The sequence below is a fragment of the Kogia breviceps genome, chromosome 5 (assembly GCF_026419965.1).
Source record: "Kogia breviceps isolate mKogBre1 chromosome 5, mKogBre1 haplotype 1, whole genome shotgun sequence".
NCBI classification, from domain to species: Eukaryota; Metazoa; Chordata; class Mammalia; order Artiodactyla; family Physeteridae; genus Kogia; species Kogia breviceps.
This window is the reverse complement of record NC_081314.1, coordinates 42,512,326-42,538,018: the sequence shown is the minus strand read 5'-3', so window position 1 is coordinate 42,538,018 and position 25,693 is coordinate 42,512,326. Positions and strand designations below refer to the sequence as shown.

Below are 25,693 nucleotides of genomic sequence, written 5' to 3'. Positions count from 1 at the left end.
CCAGGACATGGAAACACCCTAAATGTCCATCAACAGATGGATAAAGGAGATGTGGTACATATACATAATGGAATATTACTCAGCCATAAAAAGAAATGAAATTGGGTCATTTGTAGAGATGTGGATGGTCTAGAGTTTGTCAGATAGAGTGAAGTAAGCCAGAAAGAGAAAAACAAATATCATATATTGATGCATATATGTGGAATCTAGAAAAATGGTACAGATGAACCTATTTGCAGGGCAGGAATAGAGAGGTAGATGTAGAGAAAAGACATGTGGACACAGAGGGGGAAGAGGAGGGTGGGATGAACTGGGAGATTAGGATTGACATATATACACTACTATGCATAAAAAATAGCTAGCTAGTGGGAACATGCTATAAAGCACAGGAAGCACAGCTCAGTGCTCTGTGACGGGTGTTCCATGATGGGTGTGATGAGGGAGGGAGTGGGAGGGAGGTCCAAGAGGGAGGGGATACAGGTATACATATAGCTGATTAAATTCATTGTACAGCAGAAACTAAGCCAACATTGTAAAACAATTCTACTCCAATGAAAAGAATATGATAAAAGAATGAAAAACAAATAGCCAATTGTGCCTTCTATACACAGAGAATAATACAAGACAAAAATTCTTGCCCTTATGGAACTTCTGTTCTTATGGAATATAATAGTTATATCAATAAATGTAAATGGCATAATATGTCCCCTTAAAGACTCCTAGGTTTAATAAAAACCAGCAACCCCCCCAAATTTGTGCTATATATCAATATGAATTCAAAATAAAAGGATTCAGAAAGAATAAAAGACATATCAGGCAAATGAAAACAAAAAGAAAGAAAGCAGGGTTGAGATACTAAGTACAGATAAGTTTAATTTAAAGACAAATTAACTGAGCAAAAATAGCTAGATTGTGTGGAGGAATATGCTTCTTAGTATCCTTGATACTAATGCAACACCAGAGGTATCTTTGCTTGTGGAGAGTCCCCAATAACAGGTATTGACAAATAACAAAGAGAGAAGAAAAGTAGGAGCTAATAAAAGGAAAACGTGACATAAAAAGATGTTTTTCTGTTGGAAAATGATAGAATCCACCAATTATTGGCTGAGGTAAAGCTCAGTAGTATAAGTACCACACATGATCTTTTTGATTCTTTTCAACGAAAATGTAACACTAAATGCCATGTGGGTTCCATCTCTACTTGCACCAACTGTGTGATGTTAAGCAAGTCATTTAACCAATTTGGGATTCAGTTTAATCACTTATAAAATGAGGTGGTGGGATGCTATGACCTTTCAGGTGAAATATATCTTTAATCCTGTGATTTCACTGTTATCAAAATATATAGGACCTTGATGTTTCAAATATATATGGAATACTGACTTAAACATAAAATATATTTGGAAGAAATTATTCTTGACTGCACCTTTCACTTTTCAGTGTTACAACCTCTTGCTTTGTCTGATTCAGAAGAGTTTTGGTTATTTCCACTTCATTTTCTGCAAGATTAATTCTTCTTTTTAAGTCAGCTTCTTGCCTTTCTTTTGCAGTCAGTTCTTCCTGTAAAGTTTTATATATTTGTTGACAAGTCATTAAAGAGTCTTCCTTTTCTTTAAGCAATCTGGTGTGCCTAAAGTGGAATAAGAAAAAAATCCCAATATGCATTAAATACTATATTTTTATGTTTATCAAAGATATATAAATATCTCATTTAAAACTAGAGTACAACTTTAATTTTTAAAATAAGAACGTTATGTAAATGAATAGTTCTGTGATTTAAAAATTTTCCCATCCAGGCAAAGGCAAAATCAGTCAATAGCTTCAATATATTATAAACTTGAATTAGGTATTGTTTATGTAAACAATACAATTAGAAAAGCTAAGTACATTTTAAATGTTATTTAAAATATGGTTTCAAATTCAATTAATAAAACTATTAAATAAAAAATTTGCAGTGTATACCGTGACTCAGAAATAATGGATTCGAACTTCAGTTTTCTAAGTTCTCTTTGACACTCATCAGCTTCATTAGATTTATTCCTAAAATAATACAAAAGAGGTTCAAATATTTTATTTCAAAATAGTTGAAGTGTAATTTTTTTCCCTTTTTTAAAAACAGGTTTTTCATTTATTACTTTTCCTATCTTTATATTCTATTTGTGGTTACATATGCAGATTTTCTTGAAATTAGAAATATATAGTCAAAGGGTTTTTGTTTGCCAAAAAATAACCTAATCTGTTAGTCCAATTATATGTGCTTTTCCATATCATTATTTTACTCATCCATAAAAAAATTTCTTAGCATCTTCATATTATTATTTCTTTAAAGAAATAAATATTCAGTCCACTTCTATAATGGCCAAGTAATCTCCTATCAGACTGATCTGCATTTAAATAAAATGTCTAAGCTTTAGACAACATTTAAAAAGCAAACAAAAGAAAATACCCCTATGTGAAAGTGACCAAAAGCAGGAAGATTCTGGAGGAAAGTTGACACTGAGAATGAGGTGACAGCCATGGGGTCAGGGTTTTTTGTTGCCTTTTTTAAAAATGATTTTAAGCCTGAGGGCAGGCCCCAGTCTGCACCATACAGGAGAACCAAAATTCTGATAGAAAACTGGTAGAAAACTCACAGTCATTCTGTCTTGAAGAACTACAAGACAATGTTTGGGGACAACCACAGCTGCAGGAAAGTGAAAAGTGAACCCCAAATGGGAGTGAGCCAGTGGGAGGGAATCCCAAATACTGCATATAAACTCTGCCCATATGTCTGGCTGAGCCCTGAACTACAGGTGCCCTGGGAAGACTCCAAGCAGCCTAGTTAAAGATGAAAGAACTGAACTGAGATTTGAGCTGTTGCCATAGAGACAGAGTTTGAATTTTGAGGCCAACCAAATTAATTGCCTGCTTAAAGCAACACCACCCCTACCACCACCACCAACAACAACAGTATTTAGAGAAATATAACAGAATCTAGAATTTCCATAACATAACATTCACAATGTCCAGAATATAAAAAAATTACTCAACATAGGAAGACACAGAAAAGCATGACCTATTCTAAAGAGAAGAGACAGTTAATAGGGACTGACTCTGAGATGACCTGGATACTGAAATTAGCGGAGAAGGATTTCTGAAGGCACAGTTATAACTCGCTCAAAGACATAAAGGAAAATCTACTTCAATTTGTGAAAAAATAAAAAACCTCAGCACAGAAATAGAAATGGAAATTCTAAAATTGAAATAGACATTTGTCTTGATCTTATATGATTGGGTTTTGTAACAATACTCAAAAAGTTAACATATTAAGAAAGATTAATATTCCAGTCTGTATAGACTTCTCATTAATAATTTATTATATGAATGTAACTTAAAATAGCTTTGAAAGCTATTTTAATAAGTTTATAAATGTACAAAAAATGTTAGATTCTTAATGGGTTTGCCCTACTTGCAGAATAACTTTAATTCCTAATAAATAATAATTTATTTATATCATGAATATGAACAGCATTTATTTTTATTCATTTATTTTCTTTTCTAGCTTACAATAATAAAATTGTAAGCTACAGAAAATTACATAAACAATTATATAATGAATTATTACAAGGAAGAAACTCTTGCAACTACCATCCAGGTAAAAAAATAAAACCTAATCAGCTAGCCTAGAAGCTTCATATCCTGGGCCCAATAATAGCCAACTCCCTCCTCCCTAAATTGATCATTCTCATGAATTTTATGGTAATCACTGATTTTTTTTGGAGTTGTATTGCCCAAGTTTTATCCCTAAACACTATACTTTAGTTCTACTTTTTCTTTTATGAAAAAATGTTTTCTTAAAACATGTTTCCTTTAAACATGTTTCCTTTATTATCCACTTTTTGTAAAATAGCTTTAAGTATTATACTAACATACAATAAACTGCCCACAATGTGACAGATTTGACATATGTACAAGCACATGAAACCATCACCGTAATCAAGCAGCACATGAGCATACTTAGAGCCAGATACTGGTCTCTAATACCATTCGCATTCAAAGGAACAAGGACTACTCAGAGAAATGGGTGATTCCAAGGCTGGGGCAGAGTAGCTATACCTGAAACAGTTCGTTATACAGAAAGTAAGGAAGTGCTTATAAAAGAGGACGGGATCCAACGTCATAAGAGCCAGCCGGAAATGGCCCCCAGTGGCTAAGCTTAGAACAATTTGTGTGCCAAAATAATTAAGTACAATAATGAATTATAAGCCATTGAACAAAACAGGAGTTCATGAATCCCTACCAATAAGTAAATAAATAATGGGAAGCAGGGAGGCTCCTATTTAAAGTAGAATGCTGACGGCTTACTAATAAATGGTCAGGGAGACTTGGAGTTGGAAAAATCATCATCTAGCAATGACTGTCATAAAGATTAGGTGAGGCAAAAATCATTAATGGATGCTGTATTTAGGGATAAGTGTTGATGAAAAGCAGAGCATGTGTATGTGCCTAAAGTGTCTCTTATAGACTGCTTACTGGTTGAAAGGGAACAAAACCCCTCAGTAATAATACAGTGGAAAAATTGAGCAATACCTTGACGAGGTGATCAAAATTAACATCACCAATGAGAGTCAGATGATCATGTGCCTCCAGATGTGGTGCTCTGAGAAGTGCTCGTTCTAAAAAAGTATGAGGGGTTCTGCATTCTTCAAAAATGTCCATGTCTTAAAAAGACAAAGATGGACTGGAAATATTCCAGATTTAAGGAGGCTAAAGAGACATACCAAGTAGGCTGACCCTACCTGGACTATGTGCTAGAGGTGAAAATGCTAAAAGGCCCACTCAGAAAATTAGACTATGGATGCTAGATTAGAACATTATTAATGTAATTATTTATGTAAAATTATAACAATGATTACCCTCCTGGTTATATGAAGTATCATTGTCCTGAGGAAAGGCAGGCTGAACTATTTAGAAGTAAAGGGTCATGTTGTATGTAACTTATCCTCAAATGGTGCAGGAAAATTTGTGTGTGGGTTTCAGGGGGAGAGAGAGAGAGAAAAGGTTGAAGGGACAGGGGTAGGGGTGAGGGGAAAAAACAAATGGGTTAAAACATTAATAATAGATGAATCTGGGTAAAGCGTATTTGTGTGCTCTTTTTACTATCATCATGTTTACAAATTTTTGTAAGTTTGAAATTATTTCCAAGTAAAACATTAGAAAATAAAGAATAAGGAAAAGAGTAACATGCCCTTAAAAAGTGAGCAAAGGTTGTACTCATGTGAGTCACAAAGGAAAGAATACAAAGAGCCAAAGATGCAGGGGTACAATTTTTCATCAAACTAGGATTTTTTTTTCTTAGTTATACTACCCAGTATTAGCTAGGAACTGGAGAAATAGGTATTTACAAACACTTCTGAGATTATAAATCAATAAACTCTTATTGCAAGGTAATGGGTCATTATAAATTAAAAGTCTTAAAAATATGCAAGTATTAGTCTAGCAAAAATTATCCTAAGGAAATAGCTGCATGTGAATAGAAAGATTTAGCTCTAGGAATTTCAAAATATCTTGCTTATAAAAGTGAAAAATTTGGAATTTTTAAAATACAAGGGATTAGAAAATAAATTATGATTCATCCCCAGATTAGAATACTATATAGCTATTTGATAACTATAAATATGTAATGACATGGGAAAATATCCAGGATATATTACTAAGTGAAAATATGTTTAAAATATGCATTACTTAGAAAAATGGACTATAAGGATATCGAAATATAAAGACGATGTTCTTTTTTGTGGATTCTTGTATTTGCCAAGTTTTATACATTTACTTTTCAATCAAACAACAACGTTCCTTTTAGAAATGCTTTGAGATTCAGCAGCCCCAGCCACAACTTTCACTCTATGTTCAGACTCTTATACACACTTTTCCAAATCTAAAGTCAGGGACAGCAGAACACCTTTAAGTGGTTATTTTACTATGTGGACAATACATTTTGGCTGCAATTTAAAGAAAAACCTCCCTGGGCAGTCTACAATCCCAAGAACTTCCCTCACTATGGTTATCTCCCACCCCCATGCCGGTTAAGCCACTCTTTTTATGGTCTGCCCTTCACTGCCCAACTGTTATCTTCCCCTTCATTAGGATGGGAGGAATTGGAAGGAATAGAAAGAATGCCTACGTCTCTTTAAACACTGCATTCCTTCTTTTACCCTCAGCAAATAGTGTTAATCCTTTCTCTTCAACTGTTTTGAATAAGCCTTCAGAAAGGCCCCTGCTGCTCCTGCCAATCAAAGCAAAGGAAATAAGATAGAGTAGTTGGATATTTTCCTCTAATTTGAAAGGCAAGGGTCATACCATTCCACTTCTTTATGTGAAGTAGCCATTCTTTGATATTTCTACTTTGCTGTCCAAAAGGCATCTCAAATCCAACAGATCAAAAGCATTGTTTTGTATTTCCCTCACCCCCGTATCTATTTCTTTTACAGATTTTCCCGCTTCATTAAATGGCACCAACACATAATGATCCTAATAGGCAACACCTTATATGTCTCACACGAACCTCAAACCAGCCCTTACTCAGCCCTTGTTACAGTTGAGGAAACTGAAAACAGAGAGGTAAGTAACATGCCCAAGGTGACATAATGCTAAGTAGTAGTGCCCCAGCATCTGGATTTGGCTTCCAGGCTGTTAGTCACTATACTCTACTGCCTCTCAACTGTCTACCTGATGCTGAAAAGCCCCAAACCCCATCCTTTATTATTTCCTTTCTTTTCCAGTCCTCTTCCTCCCTGGCCACATCTACTCCATCAGTAAATCCTGTGAGAGTGACCCCTGGCATATATTTCTCTCCATCTCCACACTATAGCCTTACACTAAACCAGCCACTTCTCACTTGCATGAATGCTGGGCCTCCCACCTAGTCTCCCTGATCGCTCTTGCACTCCCACTTCAGTCCATTCTCCATGCAGCAACCATGCCAACCTTTTAAAACAAATCAAATCAGTTCACTCTATTGCCAAACCCTCCAGTAGTTTCCCTCTGCATAAATTCAAAATCCTTACTGGGCTTTGGACACACTGGTATATTCATTTCTCATTGCTGCTGTAACAAATTACCACAAATGTAGGGGTTTAAAACAACACAGATTTATAATCTTACATTTCTAAGGTAAGAAGACCTAAAATCAAGATGTCTTGAGGGCTGTGTTCCCCCTGGAAGCTCTAGAGGAGAATCTGTTTTCCTGCCTTTTCTAGCTTCTAGAGACCACATGCATTCCTTGGCTTGTGGCCCCTTCTTCCATATTCAAATCACATTACTCCAACCTCTGCTTCCATCCTCACATCCACTTTTGTGACTTTGACCCTCTTGCTTTCATCTTATAAGGACCTTTGCAGTTATAACATTGAGCCTGCCTGAATAATCCAACATAATCTCCCCAGCTCTATATCCCTAATTTAAACACGTGCAAAATCCCTTTTGCCGCATAGGATAATGTACTCACAGATTTCAGGGATTAGGACATGAAAATCTTTGGAAGCCGTTATTCCATCTACCACAACTGGCCTTCATGTTTCTTTAACTTGTAAAACTCACTCCCAAGAATTTTTTGTCCTTGATCTCTCTGCTTCCAGATGTTAGCTTATTAGCACTGTTAGCTCCTTTCTGTTACTCAGATCTTAACTCAAAGGTCATCTGCCCAGGGATGCCACTCTATCAAAAGGATACCACTCTTCCCCAACACTCACATTCTTTTATGCCTGTTTTTTATTTTTGCAGCACTTAATGTTACCTGAAATTACCTATGGTAGCTTGTCAATCTTGTTACTTCAGTATCTATTGCTTGTACACAAAAGAGTCATGGCACATAACTGCCTCTCCATGAGCATTTTGTGTTGAATGAGTCAATGAAGGAAACCTAGCCTGTTAAATCTAGGATCATGTGAAAGTGTATCTGTACTCTGACACTGGATTGCCACCAGGTCACCTGCTTTCTAGGTAAAAAATTCTCATGAATGATGACAGAAGAGGAAAACCAGGAGAACATTGTATCTTAGAAGGCAATAATAATGTTCCAAGAACATCTCAACTGTGCAAAATGTTGCTGTTATTTGGTCAAGAGCTTTATAAACAAGAAATTTATGCTGGTTATGGCTGATTATTGCTTACAATTATTAGTTAAATGAGGAGGAGGTGGTTGCTAATAAAATTAAAGTGTAAGTAGGTTACAAAGGTCCCCAAATTAGAAAATATATTTCATATCACCAGTTTAGACATATTCACTAGTAATGGATAAATTATTAATCATTTAAAGTGAATTTTGTTCTTTTCATTACATATGTTAAAATGAATACATTCACACTGTAAGCTATTTAAGCACTATATAAGTATATAGAGTAAAATAAGAGTCTCTATACACCCCTGACTCTCACTTCCAGAAGGAACTGTTGTAATACTATCAATCATTTATTCAATGAATTTGAATCCATATGTATTTGTATGTACATTCATATACATTTTTAACATGAACGGAATCATTTTTCTGGAGTCATATTTTTAATCTCTAAAATTCCTAATAGCTTTTTTTTGGCTAACAGCCTGTTCTTTAATGGTTACAATCCTGGACATACTTTGAAGTATATCCTAACTTTAAAATTTTATTTTAACATCTTCTGTTTGCTATTTAACAATTTCTCTAGGTGTTAAAGCTTTTCTGTGTGAATTCAGAGCCATGTGAACAAGGTTGGGGGAAGGTTTATCTCACATACCTGGTAATCTTTGGCTGGGTGTTCATCCTAATTTTAAGCCTAAAATTCTGGTTTGTTGTCTGCTTTGCTGTTTATTGTTGCCCTAGATTGTTTCTGAAGGTTGTGATGGAGGGGCAGAGTACGGTGGGGGCACTGGAGGTTTATCTTGGGATGTGGGGACCGTGGCCTCTGGGGTTCAGTAGCTGGCAGGCTCCCCAGCTCCAGTCCCCACACTCATTGCTTTATTCTGGGTACAGATGCCTTGCAAATGCTGCTTCACACAGAACCTGTTGATTGGAGGTGGGGTGAGGCTGGTGAGGGGCCAGTGACTTAAATGTTCCAAATATGATCCCTCAGAATGCGCATCATTGGATAACCTGAATCAGAATCATGTGTGTGTGGAGGGGGGAGTGCATTACAAATGCAGATTGCTCAGGGACACCCCAAACCCAAATTTAAAGCCAGAATGTCTGTGGGAATGGAGCCCAGAAACTGATCCTGGGATTGGGTCTGTGAGGGAGGTCATATTGTAATACACAGTTTCAGTAAACTACCCAGGATTCTTCTGCAGATTGGAGTTTGAGAAACACTGTTCTGATGATTTGCCTTATCCCACTCCCTTCTCTTGTGTTAACTGATTCCAAGTAAAGTCCTGCCTGTCACATGCACACCACACAATTGGTTTTCCTCTAGTTTATTCCTCTGCAGAGTTGACCCTTTTTATTATCCTTCGTAAGTATTCTCTTTCAGGAATTCCTAAAAATTTCTCACCCTCTATAGCAGCCTTTCTTATTAGTCCTATTTAGTTATCTTATCCTATATACATATATGTAAAATAAAAGTGTTATTTCCTAGTTCTCGCTCCCTTTCTCTCTCTCTACATAAATATTTAAAAGTAATAAAGTTGCATTTCATAGCATCCGTATTTTTCATTACTTCAGGAGGGTCTTCCCTAAATTAATCTAGATATTATGACACAAATAAATTTGTAGAAAATGTCATCAATTTTCAGATCATCACTAACACTCTACCTCTAGTAAACATTACTAGTTACCTTCTGGACATGTACTATAGCTGTCTTCCTGGCCATCAGAGCCCCATTATCATCTGTTCTCAGGGTAAATCCTGCCTGACCTGAGCTAACTGTGGTAGTCCTGTTCCCCTTGCCAGTGATTCATTTAGGAGAGGGTATGTAAAGGGTTCTAGCCAAGAGATGTAAGGAGAGGGCTGTTTGGTGGCTTCTGAGAAATTTTTATCTCACTTCTAAGGAGACACCAGAACAACAGGCCCTTCCTGCCACTGCAGTGGTTACATTTGGATGTGGTACCTGGAATTGCAGCCATGTCATGATCATAGGGGACTTAGCCTTTGGGTGAAGCCAGTGCTGAGGGCAGCAGAATAGAGACAGGAAGAACATCAAGATCCTTGGTGATATTGTTGAGTCACTGGATTGACTAAACCTGAAACCACTCTACCTCTGTTCCTTATGGCTCAAAGAATCCTAAGTGATAAAATCTCTATTTTCAAATATACAAGTTCTTATAAACCTTGGAAAATATTTTCTTATAAATCTTAGGAAAAAAAGAACCCAAAGTTCATCCATTTAAAAACTGCTTTTTCCCCTTAAGTAAAAACCCACAAAACTTATATCCAAACATTAAAAAATCTTTAAACAAAACAATTATCCTAAGCTGGATGGGTGAAACTCATTCCTCACCCCAGCCCCCACAAAGAGTGAGGATTAAAATTTTTAAAAAATCTGATTTCACACCACCTTCCAATTTCTGGAAGTTCAAACAGGTTTGGGTATATAGAGCAAATCTTCAATTTATTAAGAAATGGAATGTCAAAAATTTTGAGTGAATTATTTTGACCTCAAACTGAATTTACCATAAAACAATGGCCAAGTTGCAAATTTGGTTTTAACCTATATATAAAATAGTACTTACATACTACTAGGGACTTCCTGAGCTCTGTGTACCCTGAGCAGTTCCAGGCTCTGATCACCCTGAGCAGTCCCAGGCTCTGATCCTACATGCTTGCCCTACTCAACTTCATCCTAGTAGTGAAGGAGGGTAGACGGAGTAGAGATGGAAGAGCTAGGTACAGGCAGCACAGAGAAAGGTCTCCAGCAGTTGAGATCATTTAACTGGCTTTATCTTTCATCAAGTTTTCTAAAAGTGGATACTCTGCCCATTTTCTAATTTTAAAAAGTTCTCACACAGGTAGGAAGCACCAGTTTTATTATAAACTGAAACAACAGCATCAGTATTTCTACAATTCTACAGTGATTTCCTCCAGGTAATTCATTTGATGGACTTTACTGAGTGGTATTTTCTCCCTCCAACTCCAATCTACTCTGACTCTTATTTCTCAGCACTCATAAATTATATTAAAAATTAACAAAAATATCACAAAGCATGTATTAATATTAAATGGGCTGTGGCCTGATGAGGCAGGCCCTCCGCATGAAACATTCACAAGGTCAAAGCCCTCCTTGCTGTAACTAGAGGGTGGGGATTAACGATTTTCTGGCAATTCCCATCTTGCTTCTTTTTTTCATGTATCTTCTCATCAGAAAGTTCTTGCTGGGTGCAGTGAGTCATGCTACGACCTCTTGCCCACTTATTCCTTCAACCCCAACTATCATACACAGACAGTTGAACTATTATTTACTGAACTGTTGACCACAGTGTTATAAAGCATGAATATTTGCTTTTTCTTCGCTTTTGAAAATAAATTATTTTGCTACAAATAATCAAAGTTTACATTAATTTGATAGAGTATTTTTGGAATTTGTTCTTCCTTGTGTTGTTAAGAATTTTGTTGAACATATTGTTCTTAGGAATAGTCCATGGTCAACACAACATTTGGTTGCTAAGAATTTTGAGTATTTCTATTTCTTATGAGCTTCATCCTTCTAAAATATAGGAACTGAAAACCAAAGCTACCAGATTACATACCACAAAGTAAAAGAATTTATTTACTTTTCAAAGATTATATAAATTCTATTTTAGTGTTATAATTATAGATGTACTATATTGATACTATCATTTTTGAAATTTCTGAAATAAAACCATTTTTAAAAGAAATTGAGAGGGCAGACAGCAGAAACAAGAAGAACTACAATCCTGCAGCCTGTGGAACAAAAACCACATTCACAGAAAGATAGACAAGATGAAAAGTCAGAGGGCTATGTACCAGATGAAGGAACAAAATAAAACCCCAGAAAAACAACTAAATGAAGGGAGATAGGCAACCTTCCAGAAAAAGAATTCACAATAGTGATAGTGAAGATGATCCATGACCTCAGAAATAGAATGGAGGCAAAGATCGCAAAGATGCAAGAAACGTTTAACAAAGACATAGAAGAATTAAAGAACAAACAAACAGAGATGAACAATACAATAACTGAAATGCAAACTACACTAGAAGGAATCAATAGCAGAATAATTGAGGCAGAAGAATGGATAAGTGACCTGGAAGACAGAATGGTGGAATTCACTGCTGCAGAACAGAATAAAGAAAACAGGATGAAAAGAAATGAAGGCAGCCTAAGAGACCTCTGGGACAACATTAAACGCAACAACATTTGCATTATAGGGGTCCCAGAAGGAGAAGAGAGAGAGAAAGGACCAGAGAAAAGATTTGAAGAGATTATAGTCGAAAACTTCCCTAACATGGGAAAGGAAAATGCAGAGAGTCCCATACAGGATAAACCCAAGGAAAAACACACTGAGACACAAAGTAATCAAATGGGCAAAAATTAAAGACAAAGAAAAATTATTGAAAGCAGAAAGGGAAAAAAGACAAATAACATACAAGGGAACTCCCATAAGGTTAATAGCTGACTTCTCAGCAGAAACTCTACAAGCCAGAAGGGAGTGGTCTGATATACTTAAAGGGATGAAAGGGAAGAACCTACAGCCAAGATTACTCTACTTCGCAAGGATCTCATTCAGATTCGATGGAGAAATCAAAAGCTTTACACAGCAGCAAAAGCTAAGATAATTCAGCACCACAAAACCAGCTCTACAACAAATGATAAAGGAACTTCTCTAAGTGGGAAACACAAGAGAAGAAAAGGACCTACAAAAACAAACCCAAAACAATTAAGAAAATGGTCATAGGAACATACATATCAATAATTACCTTAAACGGGAATGGATTAAATGTGCCAACCAAAAGACACAGGCTTGCTGAATGGATACAAAAACAAGACCTATATATATGCTGTCTACAAAAGACCCACTTCAGACTTAGGGATACATACAGACTGAAAGTGAGGGGATGGAAAAAGATATTCCATGCAAATGGAAATCAAAAGAAAGCTGGAGTAGCAATACTCATATCAGATAAAATAGACTTTAAAATAAAGACTGTTACAAGAGATAAGGAAGGACACCACATTATGATCAAGGGATCAATCCAAGAAGCAGATATAATAATTATAAATATATATGCACCCAAAATAGGAGCACCTCAATACATAAGGGAACTGCTAACAGCTATAAAAGAGGAAATCTACAGTAACACAATAATAGTGGAGGACTTTAACACCTCACTTACACCAATGGACAGATCATCCAAAATGAAAATAAATAAGGGAACAGAAGCTTTAAATGACACAATAGACCAGATAGATTTAAGTGATATTTATAGGACATTCATCCAAAAACAGCAGATTACACTTTCTTCTCAAGTGCTCATGGAACATTCTCTAGGATAGATCATATCTTGGGTCACAATTCAAGCCTCAGTAAATTTAAGAAAATTGAAATCATATCAAGCATCTTTTCTGACCACAATGCTATGAGATTAGAAAGGAATTATAGGGAAAAAAACGTAAAAAACACAAACACATTGAGGCTAAACAATACGTTACTAAATAACCAAGAGATCACTGAGGAAATCAAAAAATACCTATAGACAAATGACAATGAAAATGCGATGATCCAAAAGCTATGGGATGCAGCAAAAGCAGTTCTAAGAGGGAAGTTTATAACAATACAAGCCTAACTCAAGAAACAAGAAAAATCTCAAATAAACAATCTAACCTTACACCTAAAGGAACTAGAGAAAGAAAAACAAACAAAACCCAAAGTTAGCAGAAGGAAAGAAATCATAAAGATCAGAGCAGAAATAAGTGAAATAGAAACAAAGAAAACAATAGCAAAGATCAATAAAACTAAAAGCTGGTTCTTTGAGAAGATACACAAAATTGATAAACCATTAGCCAGACTCATCAAGAAAATAGGGAGAGGACTCAAATCACTAAAATTAGAAATGAAAAAGGAGAAGTTACAACAGACACTATAGAAATACAAAGCATCCTAAGAGACTATTACAACCAACTTTATGCCAATAAAGTGGACAACCTGGAAGAAATGGACAAATTCTTATAAATGTATAACCTTCCAAGACTGAACCAGGAAGAAACAGAAAATATGAACAGACCAATCATAAGTAATGAAATTGAAACTGTGACTAAAAATCTTCCAACAAACAAAAGTCCAGGACCAGATGGCTCCACAGGTGAATTCTATCAAACATTTAGAGAAGAGCTAACACCTATCCTCAAATTCTTCCAAAAAATTGTGGAGGAAGGAACACTCCCAAACTCATTCTATGAGGCCACCATCACCCTGATACCAAAATCAGACAAAGACACTACAAAAAAAAAATTACAGACCAATATCACTGATGAATATTGATGCAAAAATCCTCAACAAAATACTAGCAAACAGAATCCAACAACACATTAAAAAGATTATACACCATGATCAAGTGGGATTTATCCCAGGGATGTATCCCAGGGATTCTTCAATATACACAAATCAATCAATGTGATACACCATATTAACAAATTGAAGAAAAAAAAACATATGATCATCTCAATAGATGCAGAAAAAGCTTTTGACAAAGTTCAACACCTATTTATGATAAAAACTCTCCAGAAAGTGGGCATAGAGGGAACCTACCTCAACTTAATAAAGGCCATATACGACAAACCCACAGCAAACATCATTCTCAATGGTGAAAAATTGAAAGCATTTCCTCTAAGATCAGGAACAAGACTAAGATAATATCACTATTATTCAACATAGTTTTGGAAGTCCTAGACACGGCAATCAGAGAAAAAAAAGAAATAAAAGGAATCCAAATCAGAAAAGAAGAAGTAAAACTGTCACTGTTTGCAGATGACATGATACTACATAGAGAATCCTAAAGATGCCAGCAGAAAACTACTAGAGCCAATCAATGAATTTGGTAAAGTTACAGGATTCAAACTTAATGCTCAGAAATCTCTGGCATTCCTATACACTGATGATGAAAACTCTGAAAGAGAAATTAAGAAACACTCTCATTTACCATTGCAACGAAAAGAATAAAATACCTAGGAATAAACGTACCTAGGGAGACAAAAGACCTGTGTGCAGAAAACTATAAGACACTGATGAAAGAAATTAAAGATGATACCAACAGATGGAGAGATATACCATGTTCTTGGATTGGAAGAATCAATATTGTGAAAATGACTATACTACCCAAAGCAATCTACAGATTCAGTGCAATCCCTATCAAATGACAAATGGCATTTTTTACAGAACTAGAACAAAAAATCTTAAATTTTGTATGGAGACACAAAAGACCCTGAAGAGCCAAAGCAGTCTTGAGGGAATAAAATGGAACTGGAGGAATCAGACTCCCTGACTTCAGACTATACTACAAAGCTACAGTAATCTAGACAATATGGTACTGGCACAAAAACAGAAACATAGATCAATGGAACAAGATAGAAAGCCCAGAGATAAACTCACACACCTGTGGTCAACTAATCTATGACAAAGGAGGCAAGGATATACTATGGAGAAAAGACAGTCTCTAGGATATGCTATGGAGAAAAGACAGTCTCTTCAATAAGTGGTGCTGGGAAAACTGAACAGCTACCTGTGAAAGAATGAAAGTAGAACACTCTGTAACACCATACACAAAAATAAACTCAAAATGGATTAGAGACCTAAATGTAAGCCCGGATACTATAAAACTCTTAGAGAAAAACATAGGAAGAATACTCTTTGACATAAATCACAGCAAGATCTTTTTTGATCCACCTCCTAGAGTAATGGAAATAAAACCAAAAATAAAAAAACGGGACCTAATGAAACCTAAAAGCTTTCGCACAGCAAAGGAAACCATACATAAGATGAAAAATAAGTAAATAAATAAATAAAATAAATGGTACTCTGGATATTTTACAAGGGCATTTTCTTATCATTTGTTTTCTAATATTTTCTCTCTCACTTACATAAGGCATAAGCACTCCAGAATTTCAAAGATACTTAACTGTCTTTTTGAACCTAAAATTGATTATTTATTTATTTATTATACAGCATGTTCTTATTAGTTATCTATTTTATACATATTAGTGTATATATGTCAATCCCAATAATCTTATGAAACATCTTCAATGTTGTTTCTTCCAGACAGATAATAAAGAGATAATAAGACAAAAAGTTCAGAGAACATTAAGTTACTACACTTGAATAATCAGGGAAAGTTTAATACCTGGATAGGTAAGTTTCCTACTGAGATAAAGAAACATTTCATATATTTAAAAATATTTACAGGTCCTTCAATATAGGCCAGAAAAGTATCTGATAAAAACTGCAGTAGACCATACCAACACATCCAAATTACTGCCCAGAGTCACAGAGAACACATGCAGGTCTTTCTAAATTCTTACAGGTTGTTTAAGTTTACCATCTTACATGAGCTTTTCTTTGTAGTTGTCCATCTCAGTCACTGCCTTCTGAAGTTTTAGCCCAAGTGCTTCAACTTGACACTGTAGATCTGGAATGACATAATGTGTTCTTCTGATTAGTACATTTTAAATGTCCAGATATTTTCATAGAGTAAACCACATTCTTTTAGCATTGCCACTCACCTCCTGAAGAACAATGCAGCTGTTTATTCCACTTTGCTTGGATGACCATATGTAGCTCATCCCTACTCTGAAATCCCACAGAATTAATAGGTTTTGACACTCAATTTATTGGCCTCTTTCTGCACCCAACATCATGCTACTTTTCAAACAGCTAATAGGCTAAATTTTACTGATGTTTTCAAAGGAAATTTATGTCGCTGGCACAGATATGAATTTTTGATCATATGGCTCACTTCTGAAACACTTGACTCTTGTGGCCTGGAACTTAGAAGTATTGCTAAGGCCTCCCAGTAGAACTGAAATAGGTAAACCATGTGCAAGGCTTCCAGTAAAGAATCTGTTAACTCAGGGTAGTGTCTAATAGGCATTTTAATGACTTTCAAACCAAGAAAATACAAGCAGGCAATTGCCTTCCACAGAGTCTTGAAGTGAGGAATTCAAGTAGTGTTTGAGAAAGATTATTCAGGCAGCCACGTCTCACATGTGTGGATGCAGAGCTGAAACTAAAGCAGAAAGAACATATGGCTTGAATGATCTGAGACCCACCATTAGCCTGTGTGTGTAGACTAAGATCTGAACCCCAGACCCAATAACAGGCCTTGTTGGTACTCTTTCTGGGAAAAGGTGGAAAACAAATTTACACAGGTGGATTAACTGACTTCTATGAAGAAAATAATTTTAAACATTGGAATTTATAAAATTTCCATGTTACATCTGTTCAGGTGTTTTAATAACATATTTATAATAGTAAACTTTAAAATTATTTTTAAAAATATTTTGATAGATCTTTATTGGAGAATAATTGTTTCACAATAGTGTGTTAGTTATGTTGCACAACAAAGTGAATCAGCCATATGCATATATATGTCCCCATATCCCCTCCTTCTTAAGCCTCTCTCCCATCCTCCCTATCCCACCCCTCTAGGTCATCGCAAAGCACTGAGCCGATCTCCCTGTGCTATGTTGCTGCTTCCCACCAGCCAACTATTTTACATTTGGTAGTGTATATATGTCAATGACACTCTCATTTTGCCCCAGCTTCACCCTCCCACCCCATGTCCTCAAGTCCATTTTCTATGTCTACCTATATATTCCTGCCCTGCAACTAGGTTCATCAATACCACTATTTGTTTTTTAGATTCCATATATATGTGTTAGCATATGGTATTTGTTTTTCTCTTTCTGACTTACTTCACTCTGTATGACAGACTCTAGGTCCACCCACCTCACTACAAATAACTCAATTTCGTTTCTTTTTATGGCTGAGTAATATTGCATTGTATATATGTGCCACATCTTCTTTATCCATTCATCTGTCAGTAGACATTTAGGTTCGTTCCATGTCCAGGCTATTGTAAATAGTGCTGCAATGAACATTGTGGTACATGTCTCTTTTTGAATTATGGTTTTCTCAGGGTATATGCCCAGTAGTGGGATTGCTGGGTCATATGGCAGTTCTATATTTCATTTTTTAAGGAACCCCCATACTGTTTTCCATAGTGGTTGTATCAATTTACATTCCCACCAACAGTGCAGGAGGGTTCCCTTTCACCATACCCTTTCCAGCATTTATTGTTTCTATATATTTTGATAATGGCCATTCTGACCGGTATGAGGTGATACCTCATTGTAGTTTTGATTTTCATTTCTCTAATAATTAGTGATGTTGAGCATCTTTTCATGTGCCTCTTGGCCATCTGTATGTCTTCATTGGTGAAATGTCTATTTAAGTCTTCCACCCATTTTTTAACTGGATTGTTTGTTTTTTTGATATTGAGCTCCATGAGCTATTTGTATATTTTGGAGATTAATCTTTTGTCTGTTGTTTCATCAGCAAATATTTTCTCCCATTCTGAGGGTTGTCTTTTTGTCTTGTTTATGGTTTCCATTGCTGTGCAAAAGCTTTTAAGTTTAATTAGGTCCCATTTGTTTATTTTTGTTTTTATATCCCTTACTCTAGGAGGTGGGTCAAAAAAGATCTTGCTGTGGTTTATGACAAAGAGTGTTTTTACTACATTTTCCTCTAAGAGTTTTATAGTGTATTGTCTTACATTTAAGTCTTTAATCCATTTGTAGCTTATTTTGGGGTATGGTGTTAGGTAGTGTTCTAATTTCATTCTTTTACATGTAGCTGTCCAGTTTTCCCAGTACCACTTATTGAAGAGTTTGTCTTTTCTTGCCTCCTTTGTCATAAATTAGGTGACCATATGTGCATGCGTTTATCTCTGGGCACTCTATCTTGTACCATTGATTTATATTTTTGTTTTTGTGCCAGTACCATACTCTCTTGATTACTGTAGCTTTGTGGTACAGTTTGAAGTTCAGGAGCCTGATTCCTCCGTTTTTCTTTTTCAAGATTGCTTTGGCTATTCAGGGTCTTTTGTGTTTCCATATGAATTGTAAGGGTTTTTTGTTCTAATTCTGTGAAGAATGCCATTGGTGGTTTGATAGGGATTGCATTGACTCTGTAGCTTGTTTTGGGTACTATAGTCATTTTCACAATATTGATTCTTCCAATCCAAGAACATGGTATATTTCTCCATCTGTTTATGTTATCTTTGATTTCTTTCATCAGTGTCTTATAGTTTTCTGAGTACAGGTCTTTTGCCTCCTTAGGTAAGTTTATTCCTAGGTATTTTCTTCTTTTTGTTGCAATGGTAAATGGGAGTGTTTCCTTAATTTCTCTTTCTGATTTTTTGTTGGTGGTGTATAGGAATGCCAGAGATTTCTGTGCATTAATTTTGTATCCTGCAACCTTACCAAATGTCAGTGATATTGGTCTATAATTTTCTTTCTTTGTGATACCTTTTTCTGGTTTTGTTATCAGGGTGATGGTGGCTTCATAGAATATGTTTGGGAGTTAAACTTTAAAAACTTTATGCATCCATACAAATGTATAAAATTTCTATATGTATCTTCAGTCTGCCTTCTTAACTTTGTTTCATGAAAATGAGCCAGTTCCTTAAATCAGAAAATAAATTCACTGTAAACAAATGTTTTAATTAGAATTTACTAGATATTGGTATAAATCTTTGTTTATTCAGCATGTTCATATATATTAATGTTATCCCTCATATTGCTACATAAGTGCAAACAGCCCCATTTTTCAGATGATGAGAAATGAGATTTTCTTTGATTCTCTTGCCTAGTATCTTACAGTGAATAAATGCATTAGCCAGCAGTCAAACTGACAAGATTTTAAACTCGGGTAAGGGGATCTATTTGAGAGAATGGCTCCTTGAATAAATAAATAATTCAATATGGACTTACTTCATAGATAATATTTGTATGGTACATCTTTTCTACTTATCAAGTAATATCATTATATGAGAGAAAAGATAAAATAACATACACATAGAGAATTTAGTTTTGAGGGTAACCATTTGAAACAAGGCAATCTCTAATGAATGTTGCATAATGTGTTGCTTTGTTATTAAGTACATGTGGGCTTGCAGAGGGTCCTATTCACACAGGCACAGCTGAAACATTTCTGCCCATCCTCTGAAAAATAAAGAGGGAAGAAAGTTGATGTTTGTTGATGGTATACTATTCCAGGCACTTTGCAGGGTGCTTTCTCCTATTTCATTTAATTCATAGTCACAACTATCATGAAAGACAGATACACATTTTATTTTTACTAGAAGGCTCTAAGAATCAGAGTAATTAACTAACTTATCAAAGGTCACAGAGCTAGTTAGAAGTGATACCGTTATTCAAACTGAGGTTGGCTTCATCCCCAAATCCTTATCTCTCTAACTCTCTTACACTGATTGTCAAAAATATAAAAGCTAAAAGGAGATATGATATTTGTCCATGAAAATGTGGTTAGTGTGGCCATATATTTATTCAGTATATCCTAGAATATTTAAAGAGGTATACTTAAGACAAATGAAAAGTATTATTTATTACTACATAAAATATGTAGTGAATTAGTCTAATGTCTAATTCCAAGAGGTGGCTTAGATTTTAGAAAGTTTAAAAATTAATATAGTTAATGAAAGATATTAAGACAAACATGGTATCCTTGTGACTGACTTAGTAACACTGACATCAGAGAGAACAATTATACCTTTCTCTTAAATGTCCCTTGGTGCTTTTGTCAGAATATAATCCTAAACTAGATGAAGGATGGATCTGAGCCCACATGATAAATTCTATGTTATTACTTCTAAATGTAGCTATTGTTAAGAGGAAGAACTGATTATCTTAAAAATAAACTCCAAAGAACTGGTACCTGATATGTGAATTTTATGCTATTAATTATCAATTATCTAATAATTGGTAGAATAGTAGACAGTAAAAATGGTAGCTAGTTCAAAACCCATTTTTACAGCATTGTGAAGTATTCTTAGGATCACATTTGAATATACTTGTGCATCAAAGTTCAAGAATTTACTAGGTTTAAAGGAAAATAAACTACACAATCATGACCCAACTCAAGAAAGCAAAGGCTATTATACTTTCCAGTATTATTCTCTCTACATACCCACCTAAATCTCCCTTTCTCCCTATTTCAAGATAAACATAGATCCTTAGTCTTTAAATCACAGTACCCAATGAGTAGGGAAGCCAGTTCCTTCAGATTATTCACTATGTATTTACAGCATCTCTAAGTAAAAACAGGGAAAGCAAATAAATGTTTTACTTTAAAACACAGAAACCTCTGGAGGTTGTCGTGTGGAAATATAAATAATGTCAACAAATAAATCATTTTACTTAAGGAGAGAAGATACCATGTAGAATCGAGAAAAATAGAGTCATTATGAATAATCCATAATGTAAACAGCCCACCAGTGTATAGCTACAAGCTGGTTAATGTATTTTCAAAGCTTTTTTTTGTTGTTACCTTTGAATATATTTTCTGTAATAAAGAAGTGCTAAGAATTATTTTAAAAATATATAGGACATATTTTTACTGTTCTGAATGAGGTATAAGCATGTTATTGGTTTATTATTGGTTCTGATAGACAAGTGGGGCCCTTTTGTTTCTGGAAGCAGAGTGCCCAGTTCCTGTCCTTAATAAATAAAGGCACATAGTTAGGCTAAGCAGCAGAGAGATTAAGCCACCTGCATAAGACAGCTCCTTCAGTTCCTGATGCAAAGAGTTCTTAAATAAGTGTATTGTTCTGTGTAGCCCTTCTCTATGGTTAAATAAATTCAACTTCAATTTTCTGTCATTCAGCATGACATTGGATTATGAGGCAAAAGGCCCTGAATGCCTACAAAAAGAAAGGAAGCATTGGCTTTAAACACCGTGCAGATGTAAGGCAGAACCCATGGAAACAATCCAAAATTTACAACAGCAAATTCTACTATAATGTGCGTTCTTTGCAGATATTAAATAAGAAGCAAATGATTTGAAATGAAGACAAAAAGGAGCTCTTAGCCTCTCTTCATATGAAGCCAGCTGCTTGCTGGATAGCATTACATAGGCATCAGATTTGGGGTAATTAGTCATTTAAGAGAATCCTGTTATTCCAAAAGGTTTCTAGGATCTACAAATACAAAAGGTATTCATAGTTAGCTATTTTATAGCAGTATATAAAACTTTACAGTCACTTGGAGGGTATATTAAGTTAGTATACTGTTTGAGAAAACAATAAACAAAATCTTTATAGTGGAAAGATATTTCAAGCTTAAAATTTTCTGGATAAAGAAAACATCAAAAAATTTTAAAAAAATCTGATTCAAAGTACAATATGAAAGAAAATGATTCCAGGTTCAAGCAGCAGAATGGAGGAACAAGCAGGCAGGAGAATTGGCACCCAGAAATACAGATCCAGGAGAATTTTTTTTAATGAAAAGGTGAAGGCTATATATATATTTTTAATGGTACAGATAATAGATGAAAAGGAAAAACAAAAACTCACTGCTCTTTTAATACACTCCTAGACAGGGTAACATAGAGGTAGAGTGCAGGAACTCCAAAGCCAGACTGCCTAACTTCAAATCCTGGCTCTGCTTCCTCCTAAGTAAGTGACTTTAGGTATTTTAGTTTCCTAATCTATAAAATGGTTATTACAGCATAGGATTGTTTTGGGAATTAAGTTACTTAATATATGTAAAGAGGAGAACAGTGTCAGGCACACATAACTACTGTTATCATCATTGGGGGTGGTAATAAGGTTACCCCCTCACTTCTGTTCTGAATCTCATCACTTCTTGCCTGAGGACCTCATTCTTGCAGTTGGGCCTGGTGTCATCAGTGGTTATCTTTGTATGGGGAAGAGTAAAACTGAAGGTTTTAACTACATATTTTTAAAAAATCTACAGAGTAACTATGATAACATGTTAAAACTTGTAAAATACAGGTGATGGATCCACACACATTTGTTATATTATTCTCCGTATTTTTCAGTGTTTGACTATTTTATAGATGTATTGTTTAGGGAGGGGTCTTGCTTGTACAGATCAAGTATAGTATGTTCTGTACTAAGGAGTCTAATCAACTCAGTTCTGTGTGTCCAGGGTACAAAAGAACACAAGGGGAATAGAACTTGGTGGGGGTGGGGGATGAGGTTGAAACTGTAAAAACAAGCTATCTGATTTTGTGAATAGGGAGCAGAGAAATTCAGTCGCAGTTGAAGGGAGATATGGTAATGAGGAAGGTTCTTTATTTTGTTTTTGTTTTTGTTTTAAGATATCAGGCCATATTTATTTGCATTTAATTAGAGAGTGCCCACACTTGTGAATTTAATGTATGCCTTCAAACCTGTACCTATGTGTGAAAAAATAGTACTTTTTGGAGATGTTTTTAAAAACTACACAAATGATGTGAAGCTATAAATCTCATTTTAATTCTTACTTTTTTCACTACATTGTTTTTGAGACCTATCCATATAGCTATATGTAGATATGATTTATTCCTTTCTGACTGATATATAATATTTAATTGTGTGCACATACCACATTTTACTGATCTAGTCCAATAGTGATGAAACCTAGTTTGCTTACAACTTAGCATCACAACAAATAATCCTGCAATAGAAGCTTTTTACCAGAGGTGGGATCAAGATGGCAGAGTAGAAGGACCCTGAGCACTCAGGCAGGAACAGAACCAGTTCCACAGTGGAGACTACTATCACCAGCATGGCCGTGAGAACACACACTTGGGAAGGAGTGGAACCAGCTCAGTAGTGTGACTCAACCCCTCCAGCCCTGACCCAGCTTCTAACCAAGGCATGCATACCAGGGAAAAAGTGGAACCAGCTCAGAAGTGCAGCCCGAATCCTTCAGGCCACAGCCACGCCCCCAACTAAGTTGGAGACTGCCATCACATGAGGGAGAAGCAGAACTCCCTTGGGGCTCTTGCTCCAGCCCATTGGGCTCTGGACCAACCCCTGATAGGGCGCTGACTTCCATGGAGCCTAGGAAGAGCCCTGGTTCGCACCTGGTTCTAGTTCCAGCCCCTCCGAATCCAGCCCTACCTTGCACCACAGTGGCAGCTGCCAGTGCACCCTGGGGGAAGATCTGTCCTGTGCTCACTTCAGATCCAGCTCTCCTAGCAAAGCCACTGGGCATGTGCATACTATATAGGGACACTTCCACATAGCAACATGCCCTCAAGACCAGGATAGGTAAATGGCTCACCTAACTTCATAGGAAAAAACAGAGAAAACTAAACAGAATGAGAAGATAGAGGAATATGTTTCAAATGAAAGAACAAGATAAATCCCCTGAAAAACTCTAAAAGAAACAGAGATAAAAAATTATCTGATAAAGAGTTCAAAGCAATAGTAATAAGAATGTTAACTGAACTTCAGAAAAAAAAATAGACGAACACAATGAGAACTTTAACAAAGATGTAGAAAATATAAAAAAGAACCAGTCAGAACTGAAGAATACAATAACTAAAGTGAAAAATATACTAGAAGAAATTAACAGCAAGATTATGTGATACAGAATGCATAAGTGGTCTGAAAGATAGAACAGTGGAAATCACCCAATCAGAACAGCAGAAAGAAAAACAAATTTTAAAAAATGAGAATAGTTTAAGGGACTTCTAGGGCAACATCAAGTGTACTAACATTTGTATTATAGGGGTCACAGAAAGAGAAGAGAGAGAGAAAGGGGTAGAAAAGGTATTTGATGAAATTATGGTTGAAAACTTCTCTAACCTGAAGAAGGAAACAGATATCCAAGTATAAAAAGCACAGAGAACCCCATACAATATGAACCCAAAGAGACCCACACTAAGATATATCATAATTAAAATGGCAAAAGTTAAAGAGAGAATTTTAAAGGCAGCAAGAGAAAAAAAAGAGTCACATACAAGGGAACATCCACAAGTTTACCAGCTGATTTTTCAGCAGAAACTTTGCAGTCCAGAAAGGAGTGGCATGATATATTTAAAGTGCTGAAAATAAAAACCCTAAAACCTAGGATATACTACCCAGAAAGTTTATCATTCAGAATTAGAGAGATAAAGAGCTTCCCAGACAAGGAAAAACTAAGAGTTCTTCAATACTAAACTGACCTTACAAGAAATGTTAAAGGGTCTTTTTTAGGTAAAAAAGAAAAGGCTACAACCGAAATAAGAAAACCTAGGAAGGGAAAAATCCCACTGGTAAAGGCTAATAGATAGTAAAGGCAGTGGACCAACCACTTAAATAAGCTAGTATGAATGATAAAAGATAAAAATTGTAAAATCAACTAAAACTGCAATAGATAGCTAAGGGATAGGCATAAAAATGTAAAATATGATGTCAAAAACACAAACTGGGGAGGAGGAGGGAGTAAAAATTGTAGATCTTTTAGAATGTGTTTGAACTTAAATGACTATCAGCTTAAAACAAGTAGATATAGTTATAGGTCAATATATATAAACTCCATGGTAACCACAAATCAAAAAACCTACAATAGATACACAAAAATTAGAGAGAAAGAAACACTAACATAACACTAAAGAAAATCATCAAACCACAAAGGAAAGAGACTAATAGAAGAACAGAAAAGAACTACAAAAACGTTGGAAAACAAGTAACAAAATGGCAATAAGTACATACCTATCAATAAT

At 35.4% G+C, this 25,693-nt stretch overlaps 1 protein-coding gene across 1 annotated transcript in view; it reads right to left on the bottom strand.

Moving 5' to 3' along the window:
- LEKR1 (leucine, glutamate and lysine rich 1) overlaps positions 1-25,693 on the bottom strand; it is a 242,498-nt gene that overhangs the window by 66,615 nt on the left and 150,190 nt on the right. The window contains exons 6-8 of the mRNA XM_067033492.1: positions 16,502-16,583; positions 1,963-2,040; positions 1,427-1,630 (exon numbers count right to left, since the gene is read on the bottom strand). Coding sequence (XP_066889593.1) covers positions 1,427-1,630; positions 1,963-2,040; positions 16,502-16,583 — 364 coding nt within the window. The remainder of the gene's footprint in view (positions 1-1,426; positions 1,631-1,962; positions 2,041-16,501; positions 16,584-25,693) is intronic.